Source organism: Manis javanica, chromosome 11 (assembly GCF_040802235.1).
Source record: "Manis javanica isolate MJ-LG chromosome 11, MJ_LKY, whole genome shotgun sequence".
Lineage (NCBI taxonomy): Eukaryota > Metazoa > Chordata > Mammalia > Pholidota > Manidae > Manis > Manis javanica.
In genome coordinates, this window is record NC_133166.1 from 90953664 (window position 1) to 90976664 (window position 23001).

The 23001-nt window shown below is 40.5% G+C and overlaps 1 protein-coding gene and 1 long non-coding RNA gene across 2 annotated transcripts in view; one reads left to right on the top strand and one right to left on the bottom strand.

Annotated features, from left to right (window-relative positions):
- Positions 1-465: 465 nt before the first annotated feature.
- Positions 466-3182, bottom strand: LOC118972916 (uncharacterized). Its single transcript, XR_005062055.2, has 2 exons — positions 2704-3182; positions 466-2581 (listed from the first exon to the last, which is right to left on the bottom strand). It is a non-coding gene; the product is annotated as an uncharacterized lncRNA (long non-coding RNA).
- Positions 3183-3366: 184 nt separating this feature from the next.
- Positions 3367-23001, top strand: part of LAMC1 (laminin subunit gamma 1) — a 117758-nt gene continuing 98123 nt past the window's right edge. The window contains exon 1 of the mRNA XM_017680955.3: positions 3367-4155. Coding sequence (XP_017536444.3) covers positions 3741-4155 — 415 coding nt within the window. The 5' untranslated portion in view covers positions 3367-3740. The remainder of the gene's footprint in view (positions 4156-23001) is intronic.

Below are 23001 nucleotides of genomic sequence, written 5' to 3' on the forward strand. Positions count from 1 at the left end.
TCTGGGCCAGGGCGGGGGAAGGGGGCGGAGGGTAAATGCCGCTTAATCACGTTACTCTGTTCAGCTGGTTAGGAATGGGGATGCCCAGGGATTTGCAGGTGACCCAAAGAAGGAAGCTCAGTATCCTTTCTTGAAATTGTTTATATGGATCCTCATAGGGGGATATCTCTTTTCTTTAGAGTACTAAATGGGATTTTACAAAATTTGGAGCTCTTTTGCTTGTACAATAAAGAACTACATCCCCTCATCCTACTTTCATGCTGCATTAGAGATATGGTGATTGGGCACTAAGACTGTCTTTTGAGGGATTTGGGCCCATTTCTACCATACCTTCACATTTTTCTTCTAATCAACACATTTGTTTACTAGATAATGGAGTTCCCGACCGTTAACATATATTAAAGGGCTCTGGAATTTTTTGAAAAAATGGGTAACTTGAAGTAAAAGAAAATCTCATGCACACACTTGCACTTTTTTTTTTTAATACCAAGTCTATTTAGTCAACAGTGGCATCTCTAGGTACATAAAATACTTGTCATCACCAAATTTCTAATAGGTATTCAAATTCTCCAAATTGTCTTAAAATTTTTTTGTTTCTTTGAAATAGAATTCAAACAATGGAGAAAAATTTTTCATCATCAAGCACACTGGCTGGTTAAATTTTACCTCTTCAAAATAGGTATTTCCTTGACACCGTGTCTTGCCAATGGGTTTCAGCCCCGGGCAAGTTCACTATGGATTCAGTGTGACCAAAGAAAATGACAGCAAAACGTTCTTGGGGTGAAGGGTTATACCCAACTTTATTTCCAGGTAGCAGGTCAGTCACTAAAATCTTGTCACTCAGAGCGAGTCTGCATACAGCATGTTGGTCTCTGCCTCTGGGCCTCTCTGTCTGCCCAGCCGTCCCGCACAGCCATCCTCTGGGCCTCCGTCCTCTGCTCTGCTCTCCTGCAGCCTTGCAGCTGTGCCACCATGTTGTGTCCAGAGCACTGGGCAGAGCTCTTTTTATAGAGTCAACAGCCATGTATTGCCCACAGGTGTGCAGTGAGCTAGTCAGCCACTGCCAGGTGAGAATCCTGGCCACAGGAACTCTCATTTTATCCATACACCGAAACACATTCACATGAGCAACAAAATTTAGAAATTAATTCAAAATCTCTTTATGGGCTTTACAAATACCAGATGAGGTTCTGGTCATGAAATCATGGGTAAGATAAGCATAATAGCTTTAAGTTACCCTTGGACATTAGAACCCCAAGAGGAGGAATGACAAAGGTAATATGTATGTTGATTTTGCTGCCTTTGAGGTCTTTGACTTGGTGGAAAACAAAAGGACACCACTGTTTGATTTGCCAACATCTAATAAAATATTGAAAATGTGTAAGGCAAATGCATTGATATATTTACTTAAATATGTTTATCAAAAATATGTGTAGCTTTATTTACAACTAATATCCTTATCTTTGTCCTATATGCCCTTGTTTGTTCTCAAGTACAATCAAGGACAGAATCAGCCCCTCTAGGTATAAATGAATATACACTTGGCCCTTGAACAACGTGGAGGTTAGGGGCATCCACCTCACCTCAGTCAAAAATTCACCTATAACTTTTGAGTCCCTCAAAAACTTAACTGCTAATAGCCTACTGCAGACCGGAAGCCTTACTGGTAACATAAAGTCAATTAACACATATTTTGTGTATGTATATTATACATTGTATTCTTAAAAGTAAGCTAGGGAAGTTAGAAAAGTGACAAAAAAAAAAAAGCTAGGGAAAATAAAATGTTCTTTCAAATTGTTGCAAATTTTCAAAAAACTTTCTAATATATTTACTGAAAGAAATCCTTGTATAAATGGACCTGCACAGTTCGAACCCATGTTGTTTCAGGTTCAACTGTACTTTGTTTGGACTCAAATATAAAATAATTAAAACATTGGTACCAACAACTCCACAACTTTCTTTTCCCAAAGAGGAGGTGCCAAAGGCTGAGGAGTTTGAGACTCTTTTAGTCATGCATCATTTCCACCCATCTCATCAGATAAATGAACAATCTAAGTGATTCACAGACTTGCTAAGCAAGCTCAGCATATTGACAAGTCCCCTAGACCCTTTCCCCCCCGCCAACCAGACTATTATCCTTAAGGTCCTCCTAGAGTTAACACTAATCCCAACCATAGCAACACACTTTTTCAGATCCCCGCCTTCCCTCTCTTAACGGAACTACTGAGTCCAAAACCAGGTGTCTTTTTTCCCCCAGGTACTTATTATTCTCACTATACTATTATGATCTTGAGAAGTTAAAAAAAAAATGTCTCCTGATCAACCACTTTGCTTAAGAACTTCAAAGAATTAAAAACCTCCACCCTCAGGCCGTCCACTTTTGCAGCATGCTCCCTTCCTCGTTTTGCTTGTCGTACCAGCACTGGGTAAGCGCCTAGGTTCCATCTCGTACTAAAACTCATGATCTTCTGGCTCAGATTCTGTGAACTGAGTCATTCTGGCACGGAGAATATTCCGTGACTCAGCAGGCCCGAAAAGGAGGATGTCAGATCCAGATAATTTCGAGTCTTTTAAAGGCAAGCTGGAGAACATAAACAACACAGTGGAAGAATTTCGCAGTAGGTTTGCATACTCAGGGGAAAAATGTCATTCCATTCCCAGCCCTTTCACTTCCTTCCCTGGCCCTGTTAAACGAATGCTTACATTTTAATTTAGAGGCAGGAAATTGTTGAGAAAATCCATTTTGATGCTCTGCGATCAGGCCCTTTATTCTCCGGGGACGTTGTCAGCCCCTGGACACCCCGACCTCTCCTGGGAAAGGGTCGGCTCTGGGCCGCGCTGCAGGGGGCGTTCCCCGCGGCTGCCGGCTGGGGGGCACGGAGCCTGCGGGCGGTCCCGGCCCCAGGGCGCGGTCCGGCAGGGCGCTAGGACTGACACCTGGCGGGGAGGTGATCGGCGTTGCCACGGCTTAGGGTGGCGCGGGACTCAAAGCGCGACCCAAAAGCATCCCGCGGGCCCTTTAAGACCCCTGCGGTTGCCCCCTCCGCCATCCCCGGTCCGGAGTCTTCCGGGGACGCGGAGCCAGGGGACCCCAGCGTCCAACTTCTGCAGGGCGCCGGCTCTTGGCAGCCTGTCCCTCCCTCCCGGCATGCACCGCCCCGCCGCCCCTCCCCCCTCAGCCCCTCTCCTCCCCCCAGGCCCGCTCCCCGCCCACCCCTCGCGCCCCTCAGGCCCCACCTTCGCGGATCGCGCGCCGCGGGCCCGAGCACGAGCGGCCACCGCCCCCGCCGTCTCCGGGGCGGACGCGCAGTCCACAGCGCGTGGAGGGCGGGGGATCCGCTCCGGGGACCGCGGTCGCTGTTGAGAGGAGGCCGGGTCGGGCTTTCTCCTCCGCCAGACCCCACCCCACCCCACCCTGCCGACCCCACCCCCTGCCCCTTCCTCCCGGTGGCGCGCGCTCGGGCACGCGCTCGGAAGTCGAGGGTCGGCGCGGACCGCGGGCCGTGGCTGGGTTTCGTGAGGGAGGCACGGAGGCGCCGCACCGGGCGGTGGTCCGGCAGCCGCACGGTCCTCGCCAGGGGCATCGGCCGGCCTGTGCAGCGTGAGCCGCCGCCACCGCCCGCCCGAGAGTCCGGCCCCTGGGCCCCGAGGCTCAGTCCGCCGAGCGGCCTCCGGGGGACGCCGCTGGGCGAGAGGAACGCGCCCTTGCTTTTACCGTGGCCCAGCGCGCGGGCGGCGGGATGGGCGACAGTGAGCGGGCCGCGCGGGCGCTGCGGCCCCGGGGCCGGCTGTGGCCGGCGCTGGTCGTGCTGGCTGCAGCTGCGGCCGGCTGCGCCCGGGCAGCCATGGACGAGTGCGCGGATGAGGGCGGGCGGGCGCAGCGCTGCATGCCTGAGTTCGTCAATGCCGCCTTCAACGTGACCGTGGTGGCCACCAACACGTGCGGGACTCCGCCCGAGGAGTACTGTGTGCAGACCGGGGTGACCGGCGTCACCAAGTCCTGTCACCTGTGCGACGCCGGGCAGCCCCACCTGCAGCACGGGGCAACCTTTCTGACCGACTACAACAACCAGGCCGACACCACCTGGTGGCAAAGTCAGACCATGCTGGCCGGGGTGCAGTACCCCACCTCCATCAACCTCACGCTGCACCTGGGTAAGCGGTGACAGCCCTGTCCCCTAGTCCTCGCCAACAGCCCATCTCCACCCCTGGCCCAGCCCTAGCGGGGCCCGAACAACCGTGTGTTGGCTCTCTGCTCTCCAGTATGGGCCACACAGAAATTCTCCAACTTCTATACCTAACAGCCGTGAGGGCCTAGACACTTCACACCAGCATCTTCTGCTTCCCTATTCTTCCCAATTTAACTAGATTTTTGCTCCCTTGAATTTTCGCCATTTCAGCTGTTTCTGTCCCTCTTTAATGAGGCAATAATCAGAAATCCCCATTCTCGATTTTCTCTGTTTTAACAGGGCCATCACCATGCCTTCTTGCTTGAATCAGAGACAAGCAGGTCCACCTTAAGCACTTTTACCTTGTTTAAATATCTGTTTCTCCAGGGTTGAGGGTGATTGTTGTTTCCTCTGTTGAATAAGCTAGAGAGTAAAGGGTCTAAGTTAAGGGAATTTGAGGGGAACTGTTGCCTTCCCCTGTCGCTTTGCCTCTGTGTAATTAACGTAGTAATTCACCGTTATTGTTCTTTAGGGTTGTTCAGACTTAATGAAGGGCAGCAAAGCTATTCACTGCTAATCCTGGGAAAACAAAAGGAAGTGTCTGCACTCACTCTAATTGCTGGGCACAGTTTTGTCCCCGGGTGAAAAGGCTCTCCTTACTGTCTTTCCTTTTACTTTGATTCAAATCAAGTGTAGATACACGTACAGTGACCTTTTAGAGATTAAGAAAGGAGTATATGGAAAACACTGCTGGGTGGTGGATGAATGGACATATTTATCCTACGGTATCAGAAAGCGTATTTGATTTAGGTGAATTTTTCTTCATCATGGAAATATACAAGCAAGCAAAGTGATTCATTATTGTGTTTAACAGAGCAGCATGTGTGAGAAACTAGCATTTGATTTGTAGAGCTTCAATCCCCACTGCATTGATAGACTTGATTTTGCTGGTAATAATGAACTTCCAGTGAGCGCAGAGCACCCAAGCTATTCTTCTGCTAAAGCAGGATAATTCTACAAGGCTAATAACGTTGTTTGGGGGACTTTAAACGGAACATTTCATAAGCAAATTGTTCTATTGGTCATGGTTTTATTTTTCTTTCCACTGCTTTCTGGTACACTAAACTTTATGTGTCAAGATTCCAGAGAAAGTACAGGATTTACAAGAAGTGCTTTGAAAAGTACAGTTAAATCACTGTGTATGGAGTTGTTTTAGAAAAGCAGTATTTAGCATCTTTGTAGTTAATACCATTTTATTTGTAGACATCATTAGAAGATGAAACTTTGAAAACAAGTTCATAAAGTGAAACTCTGAGGCACCTGTTTTCAGAGGTGAATGAAGTAAACTGTACTGAGTTCAGTTTTTCAGAGTTACTGGAAATGTATAGAACTAGCAAAGGAACAGGTGTTTTCCTACAGACATGCAAGAGACCCTACCTAGTATCTCCTAAGAATTTTGGGGGTGCTCTTCAGCTATTTTCTCCTAAGTGTTATATTTTTAACTTGGCCGTTGTATTTTTGAAATTTATATCCAACTATTTTTGTTTAAATTTTGACTTATTAAAGTTGCTGTATTAAATTTTGAATGCCCATGAAGCCTTGTTGTTTCCCTATTTTTAAATATTTAAAGTTTCAGAGTAAAGGCTTTGCCTTGGTGTCTCAAAGTGCCTGAGATACATCTGAAAATTTCTAATCAAGAATCTCCTATGTAGGTAAAGGTGGGGCTGTCAATCTTGGCCCTCTGAGTTTTCAGCTGTGGGCACTATGTAGTAAAAGGTTATTTCAGATACTGTAGAGGCGGTAGATTACTCAGTGATTACTTCTCTGTTACAAAGATAATGTAGTAGGTAAGTCAGTATCAGTCAAGTGAGGTGGCTACTACTGGGAGGCAGATATATTAACTTTGGGTCATGGTGATTGAAAGGTCAAAAGAGATCTTGGATTTCACCTGTCAGCCCTCTATCATGACTTTTTACTCTAAAATAATGTATACTTGCCCGTTTTCCTAAAAAATTCTTTCAGTTTTTGGTAATATTTTTGGTATTCATAATATTTCTGGAATATTTTGAATTCAAAGTATTTTTGAAGTTCATAAAACTATGGGCTTAAAAAATTATTTAAAATTAAAAATATTTTAATACATTGAGTGTTCTGATTAACTGTAAAAACATTTACTTTAAACTTTTTAGGTAGACAATTTCTTAAAACTTGCTAGTTGTCCTTGGATCATAAATGATGTCTTGGAGGAAACTGTTGTAGAGAACATGGGGGAGGGGAGGGAGATTGGTGTGTAATGGGGTTAATGTCTTAATGTTTCAATCTCTGTCTCTTCTCTGCCCACCCTGCCCACTCCTGCTTTTTTTCATGACAAAGATGTATATGTATATGTGCCTGTTAGGATCTATATGATTTATAGCAAATAGGCAGGGCTTTATGTATCACTCTCTGTTTTGATGTTCAGCATATTCTCTCCCTAATTCCAGTTACTCCATGGGCTCTACCTATTTCCCATGAATTCAAGTACCATGACTGTTTGTGCATCTACTAAAACTCCCACCCCGTTCAAATTTCACATACCCTTAAACAAGCGATGCATATTGCCCTTACAGAGCATGTGAAACTTGAAGTGAGCAGTGTGAAAGAATTAGGTCTAGCCACCACATTCCTAAGCCCTCCTTCTGATGTTGAACTTTAAATACAGTGAAATAGGCAAAATGAGATCACACTTTAAGTAGTCACAAGAAAAATATGTATTTGGCACTGATCATAACTCATTTTTTATTGTAAAAATAAAGCATGATATGGTTAATTAAATCTCATCTTTAGTTGCTAAGTTGCCCTAGAGACCACTGTTCACAATTCCTTATGTAATCTTTCACAAACTTTTAATGCATATGCATGTATGTATAAAATTGCCTTTTTGTTTAAACTACCTTTTATGGGGCAGGGTGAGGCATGTACAGTTGGTATGTACAGATTAGATCATTGTACCATTATCACTTGTACAAAAGCCAGGAAAACCAGCATTGGTTCTGAAAGCAGCCATGTCCTAAGTACCATATACAGTAATCCAGGGTGCAGGGTACAGTGTATCCTCAGATAAAATCAGTTAAAGTTGCTGTGGGAACCAGAATTGCATTTTCTGCCTGTTGTGGAGAGAATCTCAGTCAGCCGCCCTTTTCTAAAAAAAGGGCTTTCTTATTTCGCCCTCAACTTCTGGATCTTCTTCTGGCTTAATTTTTGTATGGGTTGTTCAAATGCTATTTAAAAGTTTGGCTTTTGTTTTATAATAAGTCATAATAAGTTTTATTAGTATCAGTGGGGTAGTTGATTGCAATGTAGCTAAGGATTTGCCTTCTGTTAAACAGCCCTTTTAATTAACTTGATAGTCATTGTGGATGGAAACTTGGCAGACTGGGTCTCCATCCTGGAGGAAGGTAGCTTTTCCCTCTTTGCTTGTAAAAGCAACTCAGTCAAAGTTTATGGAACTCCTAAAATTTACACCAAAACCAGATTTGTTTCCAAGCTTCTTATGAGCTGTAGGAACAAATAGTGATTAAGTGGTGCTTTTTAAAGCTATATTTAAATATCTTCCTTGTGTATCTAAATCAGAATAATTGCTATGTAAGGATAATACATTTTATTTTGTTTGATCCTCTTTAATCTATATTTAACGTGAAACAAACAGCAATTTTTTTCCCCTGGAAAATCTTCACAAGGTAGGTTCTGACTGTCAGGGAATGGTTCGCTCTGGTGACTTCACTGTGGTATTTGTGTACCCTGAGGGGACACTATTTTAGTTTGTCTCTCAAAGTCCTGATTTACATTTTGCAGGTTTCAACTTGAGAAGTTAAGGAGCTATTCTCTAATGGCACAGTTTTACAAAGTTGCTGTTTTCTTCTACAATTCACTGCTTTTTCTGTAAATACCTTCCCCTTGTTTCTAAAGCATTCAGAAAAAGAATGTACACATAAGGAGAGAAGTTGGAACTGTAAGACACCTCTCCATTATTTTATCATTGGCCACATTGATGAGAGAGATAAAGTGACTAATTTAATTCTAAATCCTTTTAGGAAGTTTTGTTATGCACTCCTTCCCCCTATGTAACATTCTCATATTACTGCCAAATGTTCTGCAAATGTTTTTAAATACCTACTAAATGCATAGCTCAGTACTTAAAAGAAAGGTGTAGAAGATTGAAGGTCCTGTCTTCAGAAGCCTGTACTCTTTAGATGGAATTTTCATACTCAGTTGTCAATAAGAAATCAAGAGTGCTTTAAAATATTTTACAGTTTATAAAGCCTCCAGTTTATCACTATTTAGATTTTCACAACTCTTTGAAAACAAAAGAATCCTGAGGTGGTGATTGGCCAAAAGTCATGATGGAGGTAGGTTTTTTTTGACTCCTTGATTAATGCACTCACTAGCCAGCCCCTCAACTCTTAGTTCCTCTAACACCTGTCTCAGCAGAATGACTAGTTTATTCCAGGGCAACTTTAAAATACAAGTTCATGGAAATACTGAAAGATACCAGACTCCCTTGGTTTTCCTCCTTTTCCTTCTGTTCTTTTTACTTATATTTCTGGATTTCATTCTTTTTCATGCCATTCACTGTCTCTGAATGAATGAACTCTAATCTCAAGGCATTTACTGTTTGCAAACTGTTAAATTCTCAGTTTGAGTCTCCGGGCCAGCTCTTCTTCCAGACCTTCTTCCAGACTTGTTGGACATGGTCAGTTTGGGATATCTAGAGGTCATGTGCAAAACTAAATTGATTCCTCATTGTCTTACTCCAGTCAAAGTTGTGTCTCAGTGAAGGGCACTACTGTTAAGCCCTGAGGCTCTCGACCACTGTTTTGCCAAGTCTCCCATGAAAGAAAACCATGCTGTTTGGTGAGCAGATAGGATGCGTTGCTGGGAGGTGGGTCAGTTCTAGATAGCTGTAACTTCATCCCTTTTTTCCCCACCCATTTTTGCTACAATCTGCCCAAGATTCCACTTTTACCTCCTGTATCTAGCTGCTGTGTCTCTTGAATTCTTATCTCTTTCTGCCTTGAATTTTACCAGAATTACTGCAACAGCTTCCTAAATATCTGGTAGGCTTCCTACCTACAGTTTTGCCCCCTTATTCAGGCATCCATACTTTGGAGTGAGTCATGGTTCTAAAATGCAAATCTGATATCATTTCCCAGCTCAATATTTTGCAGTGGTTCCTCATTTAGGATAAAGTCCAGACTCCTTGGCATGGTTTACAAGGCTTAGAATTTGGATATATTTAACCTCTAAGCTTATCTTTTGCATTTTACATGCTCCTAAGGCTGCTTTGGTTTGGAACCCTTCTCCCATGTGTTAGCACCTTCAGCATTCCTTCCCCAGTCTCCCTCCTTTCCATCTTACTTCCCTGCCTGGATTAGGCGTCCCATTCACACCACCCTGTAGGTATCTACTACTTGCTATTGTGTGTTTCTTTACTTACTTGTCTATATTTCTGGACCACAAGGTCTTTGAATTCAGGGTTAGGGACTTATTTTAGTTCACTTCAATGTAACCAATATTAGTTAATTGCTTACTATGACTCAGCCCCATACAAGTTCCTTGATGTGTAGTGATTGATAGGACATTGCACGTAGGCATTTGCCTAGGACCTTGTGGCCTAGATGTGGAGACCTCGGTCTCTAGACTGGGGTGTCTAGGCGAATAATGGCCAGCTAGCCACATCCAGCCCAGGGCTGCTACCTGTTTTTGTATGCGCCATGAGCAAAGAATAGTTTTTATATGTTTAATTGATTTGGAAATCAAGAATAATATTTTGTGACATGAAAATTTTATGAAATTCAAATTTTAGTATCCATAAAGTTCTATGGAACACAGTCAAGTTCCTTTATTAGTGTATTGTCCATGGCTGCTTTTGCACTACAAAGGCAGAGTTAAGTAATTGCAGCAGACTTTGTATGTCCTGTCGCACAAAGCCTAAAGCATTTACTGTCTGTTCCTCTATAGCCAGACCTCTGCTCTAGACCAATATATTCAGTGTCATATAATAAGTTCTAAGTGGAAGATACAGGCACAAAGGGCATTCACTTAACTTACCATTTGGATGGGGACTTTGTGTCTTCAGTGCTTAGCAACACCTATGGCCCTAGTGTTCAATAATACATGTAGAACTAGTAAGTGAATGCCTGAATTATAAGAAGCCCCCAAACACTGCACATTAATTTAAATTCTCAGCAATACTTTTGAGCTTATTTTTATTTCTTATATGCTTTTTCTTTTTTTTTTTAAAGGGATCATTGATATACAATCTTATGAAGGTTTCACATGGCAGCGTTGTGGCTACTACATTCACCCATATTGTCAAGTCCCCCCACCACGCCTCGTTGCAGTCACTGTCCATCAGTGTAGTTAGATGCCATAGAGTCACTACTTGTCTTTTCTGTGTTATACTGCCTTCCCTGTGCTCCCCCTATGTTGTGTGTGCTAATCATAATACCCCTTAATCCCTTTCTCCCTCCCTCCCTTGACACCCACCCTTCCTACCCCCTTTCTCTTTGGTAACAAGTAGTCCCTTCTTGGACTCTGAGTCTGCTGCTGTTTTGTTCCTCTGGTTTTGTTGAGCTTATTTCTGTCAGTGCTTTATCTCAATTTTTTTGAGATGCATGTCACTGTAATAGCTAATATTAAATGTAGTGCATGGTTGTTTTATTTCTGTAGCTTTAAAACAAAGTCCTAAGTTAGATTTGGAAATGATACAGAATTGAAAGATCTGTGACTGTCCTTTTATGGGTAAAAATTAGACCTCTATAAGATTTGAAGTCAAATATTTTGAGTAAACTATCTGATCAGATTTGAATCTCATGTGTGAATATGTATTTCTGAAGTTTTAATAACAAGTGTTTTTTCTTTAGAAATGAACAGAAATTTTATTGTGAAATACATATTCACATGTCTGTTGTTGAAGTAGACTCTTAAAGGGTATTATTAAGCAGTTAGAGGAAAAGGATATAATGAAATAATCTTATTTCCTTATTGTGTATGGCATTGTTTTTAGTTTATTTAATTCATTAGGAGTACAGTTAGAAGACAGGCATAAAGTATGACTTCTCTGCAGGATAGTGAAGAACTACATTAAAGTGGTTATGCGGATGAACAGTACTTATTTATTGTCTACAGTTAACAGCAGAACCAACAGATGCTGCTTGTTCTTGTTTCCAGCTGTACTTAATGGATAGCTCTACTGTTCTGTTTGAGTTTTAGGGAAAATCATCAGAATTTAGAGCAGAGCTGTTTGTTCATTTTTACTACCCAAATTTGCTGAGAAGATTTTGAAAATAGGAGATTAATCTGTCCCTTGTCTTTTATTGTTGGTTTCAAAGAGTAAAGATGACTGTGCTGGGTCTATTACCTTGCCTGAGTAGCTCTTAATATTTGTCAGAGGGCCTTGCTGGGATTTTGCAATCATCTCCTTTCTTGTAAAATGGTAAAGTAAGATGTTTGCTCATTTGGGCCTAAAAATGATAGCTGGCCAAAGCCAGTTACCAGAAAACTCATTTATAGAAATGTCCCTGGACTGTGCCAGATTGTGGTGACGCTAATTACGTACATCTGCTTTTCTTTGCATGGGCAGGGGGTCAGCCTACAATAACTGGTGCCCTGTGAAGCTACATATTCATGAAATAAAATAAAGCAGACTTATCTCTTTCTTAGACAATGGTGCTCTCAGATCTCTTGTGGCAAGGCTGGGAATGAATTGGGGGATTTACATGATTTCTCTTAAAACTTCAGAAGTTATATTCCCTCAGCTGCTTTCTTTTTTTAATTAAGGTATTATTGATACACACTCTTATGAAGGTTTCACATGAAAAAACAATGTGGTTACTACATTCACCCATATTATCAAGTCCCCCCCATACCCCATTGCAGTCACTGTCCGTCAGTGTAGTAAGATGCCACAGATCACTATTTGCCTTCTCTGTGCTACACTGTCTTCCCCGTGACCCCTCAACACCATGTGTACTAAACATAATACCCCTCAATCCTCTTCTCCCTCCCTCCCCACCTGCCCTCCCTCACCCCCCTCCCCTTTGGTAACTGCTAGTCCCTTCTTGGAGTCTGTGAGTCTGCTGCTGTTTTGTTTCTTCAGTTTTGCTTCATTGTTATACTTCACAAATGAGGGAAATCATTTGACACTGTCTTTCTCCCCCTGGCTTGTTTCACTGAGTATAATATCCTCCAGCTCCATCCATGTTGTTGCAAATGGTAGGATTTGTTTGTTTCTTATGGCTGAATAGTATTCCATTGTGTGTATGTACCACATCTTCTTTATTCAATCATCTGCTGATGGACACTAAGGTTGCTTCCATATCTTGGCTATTGTAAATAGTGCTGCGATAAACATAGGGGTGCATATGTCTTTTTGAATCAGAGAAGTTGTATTCTTTGGGTAAATTCCTAGGAGTGGAATTCCCAGGTCAAATGGTATTTCTATTTTTAGTTTTTTGAGGAACCTCCATATTGCTTTCCACAGTGTTTGAACTAGCTTATATTCCCACCATCAGTGTAGGAGCATTCCCCTTTCTCCGCATCCTTGCCAGCATTTGTTGTTCTTAGTCTTTTCAATGCTGTCTATCCTAACTGGTGTGAGGTGATATCTTGTGGTTTTAATTTTCATTTCCCTGATAATTAGTGATGTGGAGCATCTTTTCATGTGCCTGTTGGCCATCTGAATTTCTTCTTTGGAGAATTGTCTGTTCGTATCCTCCGCACATTTTTTAATTGGGTTATTTGCTTTTTGGGTGTTGAGGTATGTGAGTTCTTTATATATTTTGGGTGTTAACCCCTTGTCGGATATGTCATTTACAAATATATTCTCCCATACTGTAGGATGCCTTTTTGTTCTATTGTTGGTGTCCTTTGCCATACAGGAGCTTTTTAGTTTGATGTAGTCCAATGTGTTCATTTTTGCTTTTGTTTCCCTTTCTTGAGGAGATGAGTTCCGGAAGAAGTTGCTCATGTTTATATTCAGGAGATTTTTGCCTATGTTGTCTTCCAAGAGTTTTATGGTTTCATGACTTACATTCAGGTCTTTGGTCCATTTCAAGTTTCAGCTGCTTTCTTTTACCCTTTGTTTCCCACAGTGTGGCTGCTTCCTGTCATATTGAAGGCAGCATTAGATTTTTGTTATATCATCTTTTTTTGGATTTTTTTATCTTAGGATTTTTGGTTATTTTATCTTTTTGTTTTGAAAGTTCTTGGAAATATTAATCTAGAACTAGCCTTCTTCACAATTCTGTTTTTGTATTTCTTGGTCTTGTGTAGAGCTAGGGACTCAATGAATTTTGTTTCATGATGATAAATCACAGTGTATGTGGAGGTTTCTGCTAATCAGATTTCCCGTGGCAGTGACTACAGAGGTAGGCACCTCAGTAGTGTCAGTGTTTTCAGAGACATGGTTAATCATCAGTCTTTTTTTTTCCTTCCTCCTTCATGGTTCTGACTTTATGTTCCCTAGCTTGACTTGCGTGGGGAGGGGTGGGGGTTACATAGATGTATACATGTGAACAAAATCAGAGCTGTACATTTAATATTTGTGCACTTCATTGTCTGCAAATTATTCCTCAAATAAAAAAGAAACAAGGAAATTTTCAACCAGTTTACAATACAAAATAATACATAGGTGCTTTGTTTTGGGTATGATTTTGGCTTAAAATAGGAGAACATAGAATCTGAGGCTTAGAAGTGGAGTGTGAGGAAGTATGCCAGAAGAGCTGTTCTCTTTGCTCTTCTCTCTGGCCTTTAAGCAGGTAATGGTTTGGGTTGATGCTTTGTGGTTTGAAGTGATAAAATGGTAAGTTTGCTATCTTTGCTGCTTTTGTTAAAGAATTCTCTAGGAATGTCTCTGCATGACTGTGTGCGGTGGTTACAGTGTCTCCATTTTATATAACATGTTATGTTGTTATTTCTAAGATAGAAACTAATTGTTCCACAAATTACTTGTAATATAATACGAAGCCCCCATCTTCTTTCCTTTGGCAGGTAGCAGCTCTCCTTTCTAGTAGTAGCTTCCACTCACTGAATGTTTTAGAAATAAGTCAGAAGCTTGAATTGTGTGGCTTTCTTAGAGAAGTTAATGAAGATCTACCCACTCAAAATGAAACAAGCTTATTGGATTGTGATTCCAAGTAGTGGACAAAGGTCTTATATAAGTAAGTTAGCTGGTGAGAAAATTCTTCATTTATGGCCATGTGTAATATGAGATGTTTGGGTAACAATGGATGTTGAAACATTTTCTTTATCCTCAAGTAATTTGTAATACAGGAGGTGAGACAAAAACTTCATGTACAGGAAATCAGTGGGAGAATATAAGCACAGTAAAAAGAATTCAGTTGAAACTTCAAAGGGCAGAGGGAATACCTGCAAAGTACTTGAAAGAGTGTGGACTGAAGTTGCCGGGAAAAGCTTCTTGGGCCTTGAAGAAAAGTAGTAGACATGGATGGAGAACTTTCCAGGAAGGGTGACTTGTTTGAATAAAGATCTAAAAGCAACCAGATAGTGGTGAAAGCATTGTTTATTTTTCATGGAGTAGTAGAGACATGTGGGTTGAGTTCTGGGGAGATGAGGATCTTGAAGACTAGGTGACAAAAGAAAATAAATGATCTTTCATTGAGTGTCTCCTCATTACCTCTTTAAATCCTTAAAACAGTCTTGGAAACTATTGTTACCTCCTCAGGAGTATAATGTAAAGTGACTGTTGACTTCTGTGAGTCAAACAGGCTGAGTTTAGGTTGGGATCCAGACCTGCTGTGGATAGATTACACTCCTGTTGCTCTAATGTGTTCAAACAGACCTGGTTAGTGACAGAGAACTGTAGAAAGATGTGTAACGGCGGGGGGTGGGGGAGAGGGGTGAAATGAAAGAATACCAAACCAAAGAACCAAACCTGGTTTCTCTGACAGACCTCTGCTTGAGGAGCTCAGGATTTGGGTTGTTTTTAAAAAGGGCTATGTACTTAACTTGTGAAGAATAGAGGATTATTGGCAATGGGAGAATTTTAGGGTTGGGTACTTACACTAGTTTTATAGTATTTAGCTGTTAATGCTTCTAGGAGTTTCTAAGGAATTTATTGAATCTTAGAATGAGATCCTGGGTTTTGTCAGTGTTTACTGATAGGAAAAGTATACCACATACCCTATTTCCTAAAGGTGGTCAGGAGAATGCTACCTTATCTCCTTGCTACTTTATCCATGAGTCTTTTCTGTTTGTTGAGAATTGCTGAGTTTAGTTCAGTTGCTTACTTTATCTGACATCCTCAAAGATAAGCCTTCCAGGTCCATCTCCAGGTTGTATTTTGTTTCCCCTCTGCTCCAAGTAAATTCTCTTACCTGGTGGCTGCTTTGTTCTTTAAGTTTGCTAAGGGTATAGGTCTAACCACCTCTTATTGACTGATAGATAACTGCTGTGGTCCTAGGAGATTTCTTTGTCACCATTTTCATACTTCAAGCTCAGAAGTGACTCCCTTCACCTTTATTTCTGTGTATTAATATGCAAATCTGTATCTCTATCTCATGTATCTTAGCTGTGTATACATATTTCAATCTATATCTCCTTAGTTTCCCTAGATCATCACTGGCTTTCAATCAGGGGACTTGTAGATACCTTAAAAGTTGATTTTTGCTTTATCTCTGAAGATGGGGTCACAGTTCCCACTTAGATTTTGTATTTTGTCCTGCTCCCCCACTATGTATTATTTCTACTTATAGAACTCCACATTCTAGGATTGCTTTTTTTTTGAATAGGTGTCAATTGATTGGTTAAATTTTAAATGTTACTGAATCACAGGCCTGCTTTTTCTGCTTTCTCTACAGACCTGCTCAGCGCTCACTATTTCTTACGTGAGTGCTTCGTGTGATTACTTCATTACATCCTACTGACTGCTGCATTTTAAATGCATGTGCTCAGTTTCCTTTCTAATAGGGAGGTTGGGTGGGACCCCACTGGGATCCCACCATTCCTGCATTCCAGGGCGGAGTGTTGGGCTTAAATTTGCCCCCTCCTATACCTCCTTTTTCAGGTTAGTAAAATATAAGCATAATTATTTTCTCACGGTTTTTCCATCAACTTTCTGCAAAGAGAATGAAAGGAGGATCCTAGCCATTTCCAAGAGAAGAACTTCACAGTTTTTGAAAAGTTGATAATGAGTTGATGAAAATGAGTTAAACAGCCTTCATTGAGCTTTCTTTTCACTGCCAGGGGCTGGGAAGTGGTGTTCCCCTGCTCTGGCAGCACAAATCCTGATAGAGGCAGCAGTGGTCTGCCCACATGTTCTCAAAGCCCCAAATCATCTTCTAATCAAAAGCTAGTAAGGAACAAGTAATAGTAACTTGGTTGATGTAAAATGATGAATTCCAGATAGGGATTTTGTTTTCTGACCCTGTCTATCCCTTGCATTCGACCTTTAGTTTTCTGGAAAGTTGGCATCCAATGGGTTTTTAAATATGTGGCTTACTACAATAATAAAATAATGAATTTTAGAGTTGGAAAAAAACTTAGGAAAGTTTAAGCTGTAAATAGGTCAATTTTAAGGGATGGGTCCTGGTTTTATTTAATCTTATACCAAAGAAGTTAAGTGCAGTTGCCTTGATTTAGCAGTTTACCGGCATACCTATGCTGCATGCTGCCATTTCTCCCCCAGTGGCTCGTGCCCACTGTGGCCCTTATTCTGATAGGACAAATCATGATCTGGTTGATGAGCATCCTTGAATTTTCATTGAAAGTATGTATTCTTTTTGGAGGTGGGAACAAACAAGGGCTAAAGTGAAGATTGTCAAAGATAGGGGGCGGGGAGTGAATTGGAAACCAGAGGAGCAACTGTACACTTTAATTGCTTTCGTCATTTGATTGCCTCTTTATAAGATAAAGGTCATATTCTGTGGGGTGTCTAGGATTAACCTTTAGAGTGGCTGTATATAGAGTTTTGAATTTATAGTGAGTATTTTAGATAAATTCATGGGATAGAAAATCCATTGAAGACTAAATTCTTAGAACTCAACTACAGATTATGAAAGTTTATGGGGACATCTGTAATACAGCTGTAATAAACTTTGTTTACTTTATCAGGATTGCTTTAGAGGCTCAAGCTGGTTTATTTCCTGCTGTTTTCAGCATTTTTGCAACATACCAAGAAATAAGTTAGCATCAATTCCTGGTAGATTGGGGATCATTTGGTTTTGTGGCCACCCTAATAATTAGTTTTGGTTTTAAACCTATGACCATTTTAAAGCTTGTACCCTGGCACAAGACCTGCATGGGTGGTGAATCCAGGTTATCAAAAGATGGACTGATTCTGGAAATTAATATTCCTTCCAGATGCTTGGAGAACATAGGCATGTTTCCTGTGCTGCTTTTTGTGTGTTCGCACGTGTGTGTATGTAGATATTTGTGCGTTCCTTGAGGAAGTCCCTTGGGGGGGGCGGGAGTTTTGCTTTTTGGATTGGGAAATAAAGATTAAATCTTTTTGTGAAAACTTTTGAGTGGGTGTTGCCATTTTTGTGAGAAAAAAGTAGAGGCAACTTTGTTCCCATGAGGGAGACTGTTGGGAACGATGGTATCGGGGTGAGACTGGAAGTAACTCAAAACAGACTTAGTCACATCTCCAGTGATTTTCAGTTATGAAATGGGCCACTGATGCTCTGCATCAGCAGCCTTTTAACCATGCCTGCCTAAACAGACCTTGTTTTTGAAATTCACAGCAGTGCCTGGATTCCCGCTGTCTTTTTTACCATCCAGCTAACACACAGCTGTTTTTGTTCATACATCATTTTGTGTTCAAGTGCCTGGTTACTTCCTCATGTCCCTTTTATGGGGAATAATGGACACGTAGGGGTTTGAACACCCAAGTGTGTGGTTACTCAAACAGGAAGTCTCAAGCACAGTAACCTTGTCAAAGGAACAGAAGATGGACTGGGAAAGGCCATTGATGATTCTGAGCTTAAAACATCTGCAGGGAAACATCTGACAATTTCTGAGATACGGACATTCTTCAGCTTACAATTGGGATGGTTTATTTGCAACTTGTTCCATTTGTTTTAAATCTTTGGAGTAGTAATCCCTAATCCATGAAGTAGAAATGGAGGTGCAAAAAGAAGTAATGTGGCATCGTTGGCATTAAAAACAGGAAGGAAGCTCTGACTGTGGATTTTAGGAAAGGTGTAACACTCATCTTTATTGAAAGTAACCTTAAGGCTGTGCCCAGAACAAGCAGACGGGGTTGGGGGAGGGAGTGGGGACTCGACAGGAACTTTGAGAGCTGATGGGATTGGATTAAACAATGATTTTATGCAGAGCCTTCGATAATTGAGCACCAAAGGAATAAGCAATAAAGAAGAATGTGGGTTCTCAATAAAGGACGTGGAGTCTAGCAGATGAACAAGCATGTGTACATCAACAGATACACTCTGAGACCAGATATGAAGTACCATAAGAAAGGGTAGAAACTCCAAGTGACTGCAAAGAATATCAGATCATAGCTGAACAAGATACATGGCTTCCCAGAACATTTATTTATCTGGTGACCTTTTAGATTCCTACCAACCCCGAGATTCTTTGGTTAGATGATAGAGAACTTGTTAGAATTAGTCAATCCTGACTTTAGATTTAAAAATGAAAATTACATCTGAAGGCTGTAGGATTGAGGATTGAAGGCTATAGGATCTGAAGGATTGAGAGCAATTCATATTAAGCAAATAGGGTAATACAAATGCTGAAGAAAGGAACTGGGTTTCTGGCTTAATTAATAGAATCAGCAGTATTCATATCTAAGGAGTCCTAGTTCATTGTGTGACAGGAATTCTGCCATTAGTTCTAGTCATAGTAAACGTGTTCACACATCTGTTCTTGATTCCTTACTTTTGGTTTGTTTATTTGGCTACCTTCTCATTGTCCTTCAGAACTGGCAAATGTCAAGTCTTTCAGGAAGATTTTGCTGATTCTGAATTCCTCCTGCCCCTCCACAGCATTTGCATTATGTTGTTCGATGTTCATACCTTCATTCATTTCTAAAAATCAGTAAACATTTTGCATTCTTGTGATGTAAGGGGTGCTGTATCTTGCTTGTACTGTTTTTTGCTCCCCCCATTAGCGTGAGTTCATTGAGAACAAGCTGAATTTATTGATTTCTTAATTCATTCACCTAACCAATATTTCTTTTGAGTGCCTGTTATATAGAAAGGCACCGCAAGTGTGCTGAAGACAGGGCAGAGAAGATGACTTAGCTCAGCTTCTGGGAAAAAGCATGCAGTACCGAGGACCCAGGGAGGTTGGTGTTCTTTTTCCCATGGGCTTCTTTGTCTCTAGCGTATAGCATAATGCTTTTTAATAGGTACTCAAACTTTTGCTGAATGACTGAATGAATTCCTGTTTCTACGAGGCTGCAGCAACAGAATGCAAATGAGAGTGAGAAATGGCAATTTTGTTTAGATTTTCCGTAGCTGGAGTTTGCCTTTTAGATAGGCTTACTGAAATTGGACAGGTGGAATGGGATGGCTAGTCCATGGTGTAGCTTCTTCACCAGCATTGTTAGGAAAAAGCCTAAGCCACAGTGGCAAAGAACCTTGGCAATAGTTTAAAGAACACCGAAGTTTGTTTCTCTTATATGTGTCTGTCTTATTAAGGTCCAAGGCAGCAGGTAGCTCTGATACCAACACAGATGTTCTGGGTCCCAGGGTCCTTTCATTTTCATGACCTGCCATCCCTTAGGACATATTGTCCTTATGTGTATGTTGAGGCTGGTAGGCACCTCTGTGTTCCCAATGGAGAAAGGATACTTGAAAGAGAGATTTTGCAGCACTGGAGTCAGCAAGTACAACAGAGATTTTACCAGTTTTCATTCTCATGTTCCACTCTTGGCATTCAGACCTCACTCTGTTGGAGTTGAGTACTTATACTGACGGCTCTATATCAGCTCCATCTCAGCACATCCCATGCAGGATCATCAAGTCTTGATTTACTTGATAAGGCTGAGTATGTTTACCTTCAGCTATGATGGGTGAAGCAAAGCTATTTGAAAATCCAGATGTGTTTTAGAAATGAGAATTCCAGAAGTGATAAAACAGTGTCTGTTGTTTGTACCGCTTATTAGTCATTTGAACATACAATTTTGTTCTGGGATCTTTCTTAATGTGTATTCATCTTTTTCTTCAATATGACTTCATTGAGGGCAGGAACTGTGTCTTAACCATTAAATGAGGTCAGCAGCGTAGAGTAGATCCTTGACTCATGATCCTAGTAAATATAGTAAAGCAGGTGTGGATTATTTAACATCTGTAGTGGTCACCCACCCATCAAGCACTTTATTATTTTTGCAGTTTTATGTGTCTACACTTCAGGCTGATTAAAGGTTATAATGGTCTCATACTAGTTCAAGTTAGTTTTTGTTGCCAAATATTATGAAAATCCTCCGCTGTTTAGAATTTTATGAATTTAGAATCACAGATAAAGGACTGTGGGCATGTATCACATTTGATTATGTAAGTTATACCACTTTTTCATATAGTAAAAACAGAAATATTAAAAACGAGGTAAGACATTTGGCAAACAATAGGCATTTAATAGATTGGTTATTATCTAAATAAATGAATAAAGTCCATTTAATAGGAGCTTTCATTTCATTGAAAGCATGAATTTTAACAGATTTATTCTAAGACAGTTTGGATGGATTTCTAAAATACAGTGAGAATATTTAGAAGTACAAATAGGGTGTTACATGAATATTTTTTAAAAAGTAGCAGTGGTTGAGATGGACAGTGACTGCAATGGGGTTTGGGGAGAGGACTCGATAATAAGGGTGAATGTAGAACCACATTGTTTTTCTTGTGAAACCTTCATAAGATTGTATATCAATGGTACCCTAATAAAAAAAAGTATTTAAGGGTAAAAAAAAAAGTAGCAGTGCTTGAATTCTAATAAAAAATTCCCCATTTTTAAGAGAGAAATGTTTCTTTTCCTCTGTGGACATTAGTTCATTCTTTGTTATTGTTTGGTTGTTTTTGTGAAAATGCAATTTTATCTCCCATGCCTATGCTTAATTTTGTTAGGGACCTGGCATTTAAGCCATTTCATTTGAGATGTTTTTTGAATTGGAAGTTAATTTTGGTGGTATTCTTGTTCTCAGAAGCAGATAATTTTGATGTCTGTGTCCTTACTTCCTCCACACTTTATGCATCTTCCTATTACCACCTTATTATAGCTTCCCCTGCCCCCTTTCTATCCAATTACTTTAAATAAATCAGTATTAAATCAGTGCCTCCAGGACTCTTTAAAGAATCATTCATGTTGAGGATGACTATGAAAATGATTGTTTTTGCCTCCAGTGGTCTTTCAGCTTGGTTTTTGCTTTCTGAAATATTGTGGTCTCTGAATTGAAATCTTTTTTGTTTTCTTCTTAGTCCTGCTCATTGTCTTTATTTGCTCAGAGTCCTTTGCTGTCACTCTGCCTAAAACACACTGTATTGCTCTCTAGGCTTTACCATCCTTGTTTCTCTTGAAAGGAAATTGCCTTTTCTGCACATTCTTTTGGACATTCTAGGAGTGTGTTACAACCATGTTTATTGTACCACTCATTGGTCACTTGAGCATACCATCTTGTTCTGAATTCTTCTTCATGTGTATATATTTTGTTTATTCAGATGAGCTCCTTGAGGGCAGGAGCCGCTTTTAAACCGATAGGTCATCAACTTAGGGCTGGGTACTTGAATAATGTAATTCTAGGCAGTTGAGTATTCTGTGGTCGTCTTGGTGAATCAGAAATCTCAATTCTAAACTGACAGAGAAGCAAAGGGCTAAATTAAAAAATTAAATATATCCAGACTGTCTTTGGAGGTGTATTTGAAAGAGGTGTGTTCACTAATCTTTGGATAAAGACCACAGAACTGAAACTGAGAAATTTTCTCAAAATTTAAGACAACATCCTTGTATGGACAATAATAATAGAAGACCTACCTGTTTGTTCTGATGAAATTTCTTTTAAGAGCAGGAAAATAGCTGAAACCAACCATAACATTGTTTCTCTTTAAGAAGCCTTGTCTTCCTTTCCAGGACCCACAATTCCAAGGTAAATACCTGTCTTTTTTAGGATAGCAGTTTTTCAGACTGAGTCTTGAAGAGTTTTTGTTTTACTAAGTATAAAGTCCTATAAAGTAGGTGTTTAAATTTCTTCTTTATGTCAGTTGAAGTTTATTACAGTGTAATACTTCCCTTGTAAATTCTTAATACTGATTGCCAGTGAACCCAGGGGTTATTTCTTAAGGAGGAAATCCTGTTGTCGCCTAAGCTAGTGGTTTTCAAGTACTCACCAGTAACAGATTAATCACCTCTGGAGTTTTTTGTGTTTTCTTTTGTTTTGAAATGAATATCATCAGCTGTGGCATAGTGTGAAGTGACATTTTGTGCTTACAGGTAAATACAAATACAAGATACAATAGAGAATTATATTGTTTGTACAGCAGCTTTCTGTTTGAGTGGATGGAGATTGGAAACAAATGAAAACATCTCTGTGAAGTAGATGAGCAACTCTAGGAACATTTCTTCCCAGCCTCCCCACGCTAGCTATCCACTCCCTCAATTTTGTGTTTTATTTTCTTGCTTTCATAAGTTTTGTTATCCCTAGAAAACATATTGCTTGTTTTTGAGTTTTATAAAAGTGGTATATTCCGTGGAGTCATCTGCACCGTGCTTTTTTTCACTCAGTCCATTTGTAAGGTATAGTGGTAATTCATTCATTTTCTTCCTATGTGGTATTTTATTAAGTGATTATATTAAAGCTAATTTATTAATTGTTGTT